The following is a 10,944-nucleotide window of genomic DNA, read 5'->3' as shown; positions in this document are numbered from 1 at the left end:
TCCTTCCTAGAAGGGCCACGCTCGGGGTGGGGCCTGTCACTTCCTGCCCTCCCCTGACGGTCCTGGCGCGGGGTCCCGCCGGCCCGAAGCTCTTTGGTGCGCGCTGTCCTCGATTGGACCTGGGAGCCGCGTTGCAAGACAGCGCCCCCTAGCAGACCCTGCACGCAATGCCGGGAGGAAAACGGGGGCGGGGTGGACGCCTTGGGATGAGGGGAGGCGATGGGGGGCAGGGGGGCGGCAGTGGGGGGGCCTGTTGCTTTTCTTCATCCCCACCTGCACCGAGCGAGGGCATCCTCCCCCTTCTCAGCTCCTGGTTAGGAAAAGCAAGGCTTGAGGGACGGTGTAACAACTGATGGCAGTGGCGGTCTTGCGGAGAAAAGCCATCCTGTGTCAGGAGCAGAAACCGGCCGTTCACATCTCTCTTTGTTGAACTAGCAGGTTAGCGTAGGGCCTGCGCAGCCCTCCTCTCCTTAACCTAGGTTAGCATCTGTTTTATTTAATTACCAGTAGGGTGGATACATGCTCACTGGTAGTGCAGCAGGTTGGTTTAAACCTCCATGGCTGTGGCGTTGGGTTTGCAGGTCGGGCTGTTACGTTGGGAGCTAATATGATTGGGTGGGGTTTTGTCTTTGCAGGAGAGGATGGAAAAGAGCGGAAACCCTGGTTTGGCTTCCGAGAAAAGAGAAGAGACCGATCTTTCCCTCGAGAATAAAACTGAAATGTACTCTCTCAAGTCCCATCTTTCAGAGGGATCTTTTCCAAAGCAAAGAATCTAGTAGCACCTTTTCTGGCTAGCAAATGTTGTTAAAAGGAAGAGGTTTTTGTGAAAAGGCACTACCGACCTCTTTTTGGTAGCGTAACCCAAGATGGCCCTCTTCCTACAAGGAGGGCAGCGTAGACCTTCCCTGCAACAACACTCCCCCCCCCACACACACACACTCCCCCTTCTAGTGTAGACAGAATAAGGCATTACCTGACCTCCAAAAGAGCAAAGAGGCCTTTTGATTCCTGCTGAAGGCGAGGAAATTATGTATTCTCCTTTCAATCACCTGGAAGAGAACCTGCATTGTTGGCTGTTTCAAATGAAGAGTTTCTTCAGAATATTCGTTTCCATCTTGAGAAAAAGAATACTGGAAGACCATCCTGGTGTTCTGGGCACATGTTGCACATCCGTGCCCAGAACTCCTCTTTACGTGCACAGAGGATGGTCAAGGGAGGCAGGTTAGACAACAGCATCACAACTGAGCAAGGGTCAACCTGGTTATCCCCACAGTTGGAAGTCAACATTTGGATTTCTGTTACAAACTGTGTCAGAAGCAACTATGGCAAATTGTTACAACTGCATTCATTACATATGCAGAGTATATTGTATCCAATCTTCCAGCAATCTCCACAATAACCACCCCACAATGTAGGTGTGGCTGAGTGGCCAGAAGTACCCCTAGGAATTTCTGGGGCTGAAGACAGACTTGAAATGGGGTTTGCTCAGTCCCACTCAAGCACTCAAACTGCCTCTCAAATAATTCCAAGTTTCACTGCTAATGAGGACTAGTATCGCTCAAAATAAAAATGCTGCATAATCAAGCATCACTGCCTCACTGTAACAATTTCTGTTTCGTGTCTGTATGTATCTTTGTGTGTTTGTATTGACCTGAGTGATTTTCTTTCTGAGAGCAGAAGTTTAAAAATACATTTTTTACGTACCAAGAGTATTGTTGTGTAAAAGCCAGTTATAGAATAGCTAAATAGCAGAACACCTTGAGTGAAATTTAAGAAAGCAGGGGGAGTCTGACTGAATTCACACAATGCGGTAACCCATGGTTTGCTTTATCATAAGCTGAATTTGAGAGAACACATAATTCATGTTATAAAGAGCTCAGTAATATACAGATATTTGGCTTAGCATGTGTGAACTCAGAAAAAGCCTGGCTCTAATATCAATTTTTATTTCATATCTACTTATAGCTATGCACAATCCAGACAAAGCAATAAAATATAAAAGACACTGAACCAATTTCAGCAGTAAAGCAACTTTATTATCAATATAATACATTTCCTAATACCGGTGCAACCATAATGTAAATCTATACTGAACAGTGACAAAGTTCTTCCACCTTTGTAAAAGTCCTGCAACAAGAAGCATTTTAAGAAACTTTTTAAACTCCAGGTGTAATTACTCCAGGTGTAACCCAAGCCACTTGCTAATGTGCCATGGCACATTGTGTGGACCTTGCCAACGATGGTTTACCCAGGAAACTAGGGCTGAGCAAGCATCCATCATAACGAGTGGGTGACTACGATGTGAGGTCTGCAGGGGTTCCCGGGGAATGAAGAAAGCTCAGCATTAAAGTTGAGAAAAAGATGCCAGGAATCCTGTGCTAGAAGCCAACCTGACTCTCTTCTATAAAGTGGAACCCTGAAGTCACATGACCCTCTTAACATCCAATCAGAAACTCCCCACTTCAGCCACTATTGTGACCTTTTGAACCTTCAGGAAAAGAACACTGGAACGGGTGGAGCTAATATTTACTCCCTGCCTGTGAGGAAACATCCAAAGTACAAAAGAAATGATGTTCTCCTTCTAGTAACATAATAGTAGTGCTGAGGAATTCTGCTCCAAAGTCTCTGTCAATGGGAGGACTTTCTAGCTACTTTACTGAAGAAATGAAGAACAATTTTTTGAGGAACAGACACTGATCTGATGTGATAAAAGATGGTCTCTATGGCACCTGGTGATAAGCTATGGGAGGGCAAAATGGAGAACCTGAAGGAAAGAAAAATCAAGAATATGGAAGGAAAACCGGATTCGAAATGGAAAAAGATGAAGTTCTCGAAAAGTTTACCTCAGAAAATGTAAAATGGTGGAGAAAGGAAGAGTGGATTAAGTAAATCCTCTGTGAGCATAGCGGATCCTTTTAGATTAACACCAAGATTACCACCAGACATACAGTCAAGCAGTAAACAATACCTTAATCAAGGAACTACCAGAGGGGAAAAATTAAAACAAAACAGAACCCACCCACCCACCCCCACTGGCAAGGCATGCCACAGTATATAAACAGAGAGCAAACCCCATTTCATTCTAGGACTGAAGATGTTACCTAGCCAGGAAATGAAATGTTTGCAAGAAAAGAACCAAGCTCAGAGAACCCCAAGGACTCCACAGTTCAACCTTGAGCTACATATATTCGCTTCTATTGGTATGTAGAAATTAACAGCTGTTGCCTTTTCTTCCAGTGGCTTCTAAGTATTATGTGCTTGATAAAAGCAACATCTCTTATATATCCAATTGTAATTATTGTATTTACCAGAAAAGAATATGACTGTACATGAGAAAACCCTACAAAATGGAGGATTTGGAAGGAAGATCCCTCATCCTTTTATTTATAATTACTGTGTTTAATAAAAATGTCAGTGTTCCTGTTGGATCCCACTGCACATGTAAGCATTGGTTATATAGTTAATTACATATGGTACGGCAGCTGGAATCAGTACAGCAAAAAGTGTGTGTGTAGAGAGAAACAATAAAATCAGGAAAGCTGAAGAACTCTGGAGACTGGTGCTTGAGTGGTGCCAATGTCTCCAGCTTAAAACTAACATGTTTTCTCTCTTATGAAGAGCAAGCAAGCAAGAAAATGAACAAGATGGAATCAGGAACTGGAAATAACAGCCCTCAGAATAGCAGTCTAACCACTGGGTGGACAGTCTAAGCACACTAGCTAGATAGGAACATCAAAATTCAGTGTTCTTATGCAAGGAAAGGATGTTAAAAAAAGAGCCTTTTGCTAAATGATGCTTGTACAATTATTCCCCCTTGTGGCCAATCGGTTTACAAGGGCCAAAAACCAATAACTGCAAGAATCAATCTTTCAACTAGGGATAGACTCTGGATCTACTGGCTTCTCACCATCTCTCTACTAATTTTGCAGGTCTTCCAACCCCTTCCCTATCAACTCCTTGATCCTATCCCTCTGCCTTAACTGTCAACTTTCCCTTCTTGTATTTCCTTCAACGTTCCCAGGCATAATTGGTTTTTTTTTCAAAACAATCATCCACTCATATCTCATCCCTGTATGTGATCAACTCAGACCTGGAGTCTCTGAATCTCTTTCACACATATTTGTGTGCTTCTCTCTAAGAAGATCTTTTTATCAGAAGTAAAGTCATTATTGAAAGTAAAGCTCTTTCCATGCGTAATAAAGTTCTATGGGGGCTCCTCCATATGGACCTTTCATGAGAAGGGAAAGTGAGTCAATATACTGTTTCCCATACACTATGCATCTCATCTGTATGATTCTTTTACTGGATGTAAAGGAACTGGAGTCACTGAAGATCTTTCACTACTAAATGTTTGAGTATGCTTTTTCCCCTGTGTGGATCTTCTTATGAGAAGTAAGGTGACCATTCTGACTGAAACTCTTTCCACACTCTAAACATTTGTATGGTTTCTCCCCTGTGTGGGTCCTTCTATGGCAAGTAAGGGAAGAACTCATTATGAAGCATTTACCGCATTCCGGGCACTGATATGGTTTCTCGCCTGTGTGGATCCTTCTATGGCAAGTAAGGGAAGAGCTAATACGGAAGGTTTTTCCACACTCCATGCATTTATATGGTTTCTCCCCTGAATGGATCCTTTTATGGTAAGTAAGATCACTGCTGGTATTGCAACTCTTTCCACATTCCATACATTTATATGGTTTTTCACCCGAATGGAGTCTTTTATGAGTGGTAAAGGATGTCAAGCCATTGAAGCTCTTTCCACACTCCGTGCATTTATACGGCTTTTCCCCAGTGTGGATCCTTTTATGGGAAGAAAGGTAACTGTTCATACTGAAGCTCTTTCCACACTCCATACATTTATATGGCTTCAATCCAGTGTGGATTGTTTTATGAGAAGTAAGATGGCTGTTCTTGCGGAAGCTCTTTCCACATTCCATGCATTTATAGGGTTTTTCTCCAGAATGTATCCTTTTATGGGAAGTAAGATTATTATTCCTGCGGAAGCTCTTTCCACACTCCATGCATTTATATGGTTTTTCCAATGTGTGGGTCTTTTTGTGGGCAGTAAGATTACTGTTCTTGCTGAAGCTTTTCCCACACTCCATGCATTTATATTTTTTATCTCCAGTGTCAAAATCTTGGTGTACAATAGGAGGAAAGTTCCCATTATACCTTTTTTCATGTTCCCTGCATTCATACTGTCTCTCCTTAATGTGCATTCCACAACATTCACATAGGTCTGTTCCATTTCTGAATATATTTCCACACCCTAGACACCCTCCTTTTTCTTGGTGATCTTTCTGGGTTGGGAACACATCTCCAATGTCAAAGTCTTGGTGCAAAGTAAGAGGAAGATTCCAATTATACCTTTTTTCATGTTCCCTGCATGCATAAGGAAAGGTAAGGGATTTTTCCACCTCCCTGTTTAACTGGTTTCCCTTGGGCCCTTGTGGTTCCCACTGATTTCCAAATATCTCTCCTCTCATTTCAGTTTTGACTGTTTTTGAAGGTTCCACAGCTTGCTTTTTATCATTCTCGGTCTCCCGCCCATCACCTGCTTGGAACAAAAAGAAAGAAGAAAAGAAATTTCATGAGATAGTTGAGGTACAAATATACAGTATTTCCATAGAAACAGCATGAAGATTTTAGCCCTTCCTACAAGCAGTACAGATAAGAATACTCTCCTTTTCCATAGTGGGAAAAAAACCAGATCAGAATTTCTTCTAATAAATAGATCAGCTGGTTCCTTTTGACTAGAAAATATTTTCCAGCACTATCTGAGCTCAGAGGAAAGAGAATCTCTTACCTAAGGAGATCACATTCCTTGCATTTTCCAGCATCACCTCCTTGTATAGAGATTTTTGGTCGAAATTCAACAAAGCCCACTCCCCCTCAGAGAAAAGCACAGCTACATCCTCAAAGGTTATGGGATCCTAAAAAAGAAAGATAACATTCCAAATAAATTAATAGTTTCAGGACATTTACAAGCTCTTTATCTGAATGGGAAAAAAAGTGAATGATTCTGCAGAATCTTCCAACTCATTTTGGGGCTGCAATGTTTATGAAACAACTGATGGCAGGGCCTTGCCCGCATCATCGATCAGGCTCCTGCCCATCATGGAAGGTAGCTTCCTCGATGAATTCTTCAGAGAGCCCCGTATGACATGTTAACTAGTCAACAAATTCCTTACTCTGCACCTACACAGTTGCTGGGAGACATCCTCAAGGAATTAGCAAGAGTGCCATAACTCTGCAGATGACTTGCAACCCTAATGGGTTTTCCCATCAGAACACTGGGAAGCTGCGCATGACTGAAAAACTGGCTAGAGGGAGATAATAAAGGGGATGGCACTGGAAAGGAGATTTGGACCATTATGGACAGAATAAGATTCTCTTTGCAGAAACCCCATTTGTATTGGGGAACCTTCCTCTTACCTGAGTTGGAAATACTACCACTGTTTCTGTTCCACCACAAAGAAGAGATGTTTCCACAGGTAGCATTACTGCTGTTTCATTTTCTGAGAATGAGGTAAAAGAGAAGTAATTACATGTTTTGGAAACATCTAGCACAAAGCTAAATACAATGGCCTTCTTACATATAGAGCTAAGTACTTTTGCAAAACAAGCTCGTGAATAGCTCAGGCAGTACACACTCCTCAGGACTCTGTTGCATCAGAAGGACCTTCCTTTACCTGAAGATGGGTCCTGAGATGGTTTCTCCTGGGAGAGCTCCCCAAAGACCAGCTCCTGAGGAGGATATGGATTAGAGTGTTCAATGGCCACCTCCATGAAGGGCTGCTGAGCCTAAAACAATTGTCAAGAAAAAAGGGAGAAGAGTACATCACTGCCCACTGCTTTCAACCCCACAGCCCCCCTTCAGAAAAGGGACTGGACTCTCTACATGTCCTCAGAAATGTTCAGGAACGGACAACAGAATAATCTATCCAAGGAAAAAATAAATCTCCTCCTAATGATATTAGTTGTAGAAGGGAAATATTTAAAAATTCAATAACATTGTTTCCCATCATTTCACCCCTTTGAATGATACTGTCTCACCTGCAGTTTCTTCTCCTCTGCCTGGCTCAGGAGGAAGCCTTCAGCCAGGGCCACCGCCTGGGAACTGGTCTCTGCTCCACACTCCCGGACCCAGCTCTCTATCTCTGGAGGCAGGATAGCCAGGAACTGGTCCAGGACAAGGAGGTCCAGCATCTGAGCTTTTGTGTGCTTTTCTGACTTTAGCCATTGACAGTAAACACGGTGGAGTTGGTTACAAAGTTCTCGGGGGCCATCAGCTTCTTGGTAACAGAATTCTTTGAAAGAGTGAGTTTGTAGAACCCAGTTAGTAGTTTCTCTTTCCAGGATGTTTTGATAGGTTCTTTCCATGATTTTCCCAGTAATCTCATTCAGGGTAACACTGGGGCCTCTTCCTTCTCCTTTCCTTGCTGTGTATTGTGAGTCTGTTTTTCCTCTGTGCTTAAATACTACTTTGATCAAGTCCAAAGGATTTTCTCGATCTGCAAAGCACCTTGCATTGATAGGAGAAGGATGGCAGGAAGAACTCCCCTGAGACATCTTTGGAGATGAGGAATTTTTCTTCCTGGAAACCTGGGAACTTTACATACAACAAGAGGTCTTTTCAGCTCCCAAGCTAAGGGAAAAAGGAAACAAAACTTATTAAAAAAGAAGGCATTAATGGTCTTGCTCTGAAATCTTTCAAAACTTTTCTCTTTAATCCACATAAACTAAGATGGTAATCAGGAGCCTCTTTTATGGGATGCACCCCCCTTCCCCTTTTACACACAGGAATCTTTCTTATGCTGAATGGGGTAAGAGGAGTCATCCCTCTACAGCTCTTTCTTAGCATCTCTGATAGATCTGAGCAGAGGGGAGCCAAGATCCGCTGAGCTGCAGATGCCCCAGATGTTTTCGGCAGGGGCTCTGCACTCCATTCTGGCCCTCTGCAGCAGAGCTTGCCCAGGAGGGATGCTTCGGCCCAGGGACAGCCTTTCCTCTGGGGTCCTTAGGGATACACAACCCCCGAAAACTGGACACTTTGCATGGGAAGAGGAAAGGCTGGACCTGGGTGCGGGGTGGTCTTTCTGCCTACAGGGCAGGCCCTCCAGCACCGAGCCAAGATTAGGCACCAGGCCACGGAGGAGCAGTCCCAGGCTGGCTCAGAGCCAAGAGAACCAGCCTGAAGCTCCTTCCCAAGGAGCGGAGCAGGGAGGCTTTCACGAGCCTCGCCGGGGCTTTGCAGGGAGACAGCTGGGCGGAGCTGGACCAGGCCGGGCTCTGCCGTTGCCCACCTCCCCCGGGCCTCCTCGCCCCCCTCCACCCCCTACCCCCGCCTCTGCTGCTGGATGGGGTCTTCCAGGACAAAAGCGCCCCCCTCCCCACCCCCTCGCCGCTCCAAGGCTGCAGGCGAACGGCTCCAACCCTTGAAAGCAACGCCAAAGACGGGTCTACAAAGGGGAGGCTTCCGCGCCGGGCACCGAGAGGGAAAAGGGCGTGCAAGCTCCAGGCCTCCCCCGCAACCCAGGACTGGCGCGCAGGGTCAGCTCCCCTCAGTCTCTGGTAAGGATTAAAGGGAGAGAGTGCTCCTTCCTAGAAGGGCCACGCTCGGGGTGGGGCCTGTCACTTCCTGCCCTCCCCTGACGGTCCTGGCGCGGGGTCCCGCCGGCCCGAAGCTCTTTGGTGCGCGCTGTCCTCGATTGGACCTGGGAGCCGCGTTGCAAGACAGCGCCCCCTAGCAGACCCTGCACGCAATGCCGGGAGGAAAACGGGGGCGGGGTGGACGCCTTGGGATGAGGGGAGGCGATGGGGGGCAGGGGGGCGGCAGTGGGGGGGCCTGTTGCTTTTCTTCATCCCCACCTGCACCGAGCGAGGGCATCCTCCCCCTTCTCAGCTCCTGGTTAGGAAAAGCAAGGCTTGAGGGACGGTGTAACAACTGGATGGCAGTAGCGGTCTTGCGGAGAAAAGCCATCCTATGTCAGGAGCAGAAACCGGCCTTTCACATCTCTCTTTGTTGAACTAGCAGGTTAGTGTAGGGCCTGCGCAGCCCTCCTCTCCTTAACCTAGGTTGTTGTTGTTTAGTCGTTAAGTCGTGTCCGACTCTTCGTGACCCGATGAACCATATCACGACCAAAGACCTGTTGAAGGACAGCAGAAACAAAATTGTAGACCTGCATCAGGCTGGGAAGACTGAATCTGCAATAGGCAAGCAGCTTGGTGTGAAGAAATCAACTGTGGGAGCAATAATTAGAAAATGGAAGACATACAAGGCCACTGATAATCTCCCTCGATCTGGGGCTCCACGTAAGATCTCACCCTGTGGGGTCAAAATGATCACAAGATCGGTAAGCAAAAATCCCAGAACCACACGGGGGGGCCTAGTGAATGACCTGCAGAGAGCTGGGACCAAAGTAACAAAGGCTACCATCAGTAACACACTACGCTGCCAGGGACTCAAATCCTGCAGTGCCAGATGTGTCCCCCTGCTTAAGCCAGTACATGTCCGGGTCTGTCTGAAGTTTGCTAGAGAGCATTTGGATGATCCAGAAGAGGATTGGGAGAATGTCATATGGTCAGATGAAACCAAAGTAGAACGTTTTGGTCTAAACTCAACTTGTCCTGTTTGGAGGAGAGAGAATGCTGAGTTGCATCCAAAGAACACCGTACCTACTGTGAAGTATGGGGGTGGAAACATCATGCTTTGCGGCTGTTTTTCTGCAAAGGGACCAGGACGACTGATCCGTGTAAAGGAAAGAATGAATGGGGCCATGTATCGTGAGATTTTGAGTGAACACCTCCTTCCATCAGCAAGGGCATTGAAGATAAAACGTGGCTGGGTCTTTCAGCATGACAATGATCCCAAACACACCACCCGGGCAACGAAGGAGTGGCTTCGTAAGAAGCATTTCAAGGTCCTGGAGTGGCCTAGCCAGTCTCCAGATCTCAACCCCATGGAAAACCTTTGGAGGGAGTTGAAAGTCCATGTTGCCCAGCGACAGCCCCAAAACATCACTGCTCTAGAGGAGATCTGCATGGAGGAATGGGCCAAAATACCAGCAACAGTGTGTGAAAACCTTGTGAAGACTTACAGAAAACATTTGACCTCTGTCATTGCCAACAAAGGATATATAACAAAGTATTGAGATGAACTTTTGATATTGACCAAATACTTATTTTCCACCATGATTTGCAAATAAATTCTTTGAAAATCAGACAATGTGATTTTCTGGATTTTTTCCCCCATTTTGTCTCTCATAGTTGAGGTATACCTATGATGAAAATTACAGGACTCTCATCTTTTTAAGTGGGAGAACTTGCACAACTGGTGGCTGACTAAATACTTTTTTGCCCCACTGTATAGCTATGCACAGTCCAGACAAAGCAATAAAATGTAAAACATACTGAACCAATATCAGCAATAAAACAACTTTATTATCAATATGATACACTTCCTAATAGCAGTGCAACCATAATGTAAATCTATACTGAACAGTGACAAAGTTCTTCCAGCTTTGTAAAAGTCCTGCAACAAGAAGCATTTTAAGAAACTTTTTAAACTCCAGGTGTAATTACTCCAGGTGTAACCCAAACCACTTGCTAACGTACCTTGGCACATTGTGTGAACCTTGCCAAGGATGGTTTACCCAGGAAACTAGGGCTGAGCAAGCATCCATCATAACGAGTGGGTGACTACGATGTGAGGTCTGCAGGGGTTCCCAGGGAATGAAGAAAGCTCAGCATTAAAGTTGAGAAAAAGGTGCTAGGAGCCAACCTGACTCTCTTCTATAAAGTGGAACCCTGAAGTCACATGACCCTCTTAACATCCAATCAGAAATTCCCCACTTCAGCCACTATTGTGACCTTTTGAACCTTCAGGAAAAGAAGATTGGAACGGGTGGAGCTAATATTTACTCCCTGCCTGTGAGGAAACAT

The 10,944-nt window shown here is 45.3% G+C and overlaps 1 protein-coding gene across 2 annotated transcripts; it reads right to left on the bottom strand.

Annotated features, from left to right (window-relative positions):
* Positions 1-1,930: 1,930 nt before the first annotated feature.
* Positions 1,931-8,711, bottom strand: LOC103055335 (uncharacterized). 2 transcript variants are annotated; one of them, XM_088151380.1, is made up of 6 exons: positions 8,437-8,711; positions 7,057-7,648; positions 6,693-6,804; positions 6,436-6,518; positions 5,807-5,933; positions 1,931-5,554 (listed from the first exon to the last, which is right to left on the bottom strand). In XM_088151380.1, exons 2-6 carry the CDS (start codon positions 7,570-7,572, stop codon positions 4,344-4,346), a joined length of 2,049 nt encoding a protein of 682 aa, XP_088007506.1. In that variant the 5' UTR covers positions 7,573-7,648; positions 8,437-8,711; the 3' UTR covers positions 1,931-4,343. The 2 variants fall into 2 exon arrangements, with proteins under 2 accessions (XP_088007506.1, XP_088007507.1); XM_088151381.1 differs by lacking the exon at positions 8,437-8,711 and having other exon boundaries at positions 7,057-8,335.
* Positions 8,712-10,944: the final 2,233 nt, after the last annotated feature.

Source organism: Python bivittatus, unplaced genomic scaffold (genome assembly GCF_059951505.1).
Source record: "Python bivittatus isolate LINGU-HERP-01145 unplaced genomic scaffold, Pbiv_v1 ctg000650_np1212, whole genome shotgun sequence".
NCBI lineage: Eukaryota > Metazoa > Chordata > Lepidosauria > Squamata > Pythonidae > Python > Python bivittatus.
This window is presented reverse-complemented; position numbering and strand designations above follow the sequence as displayed.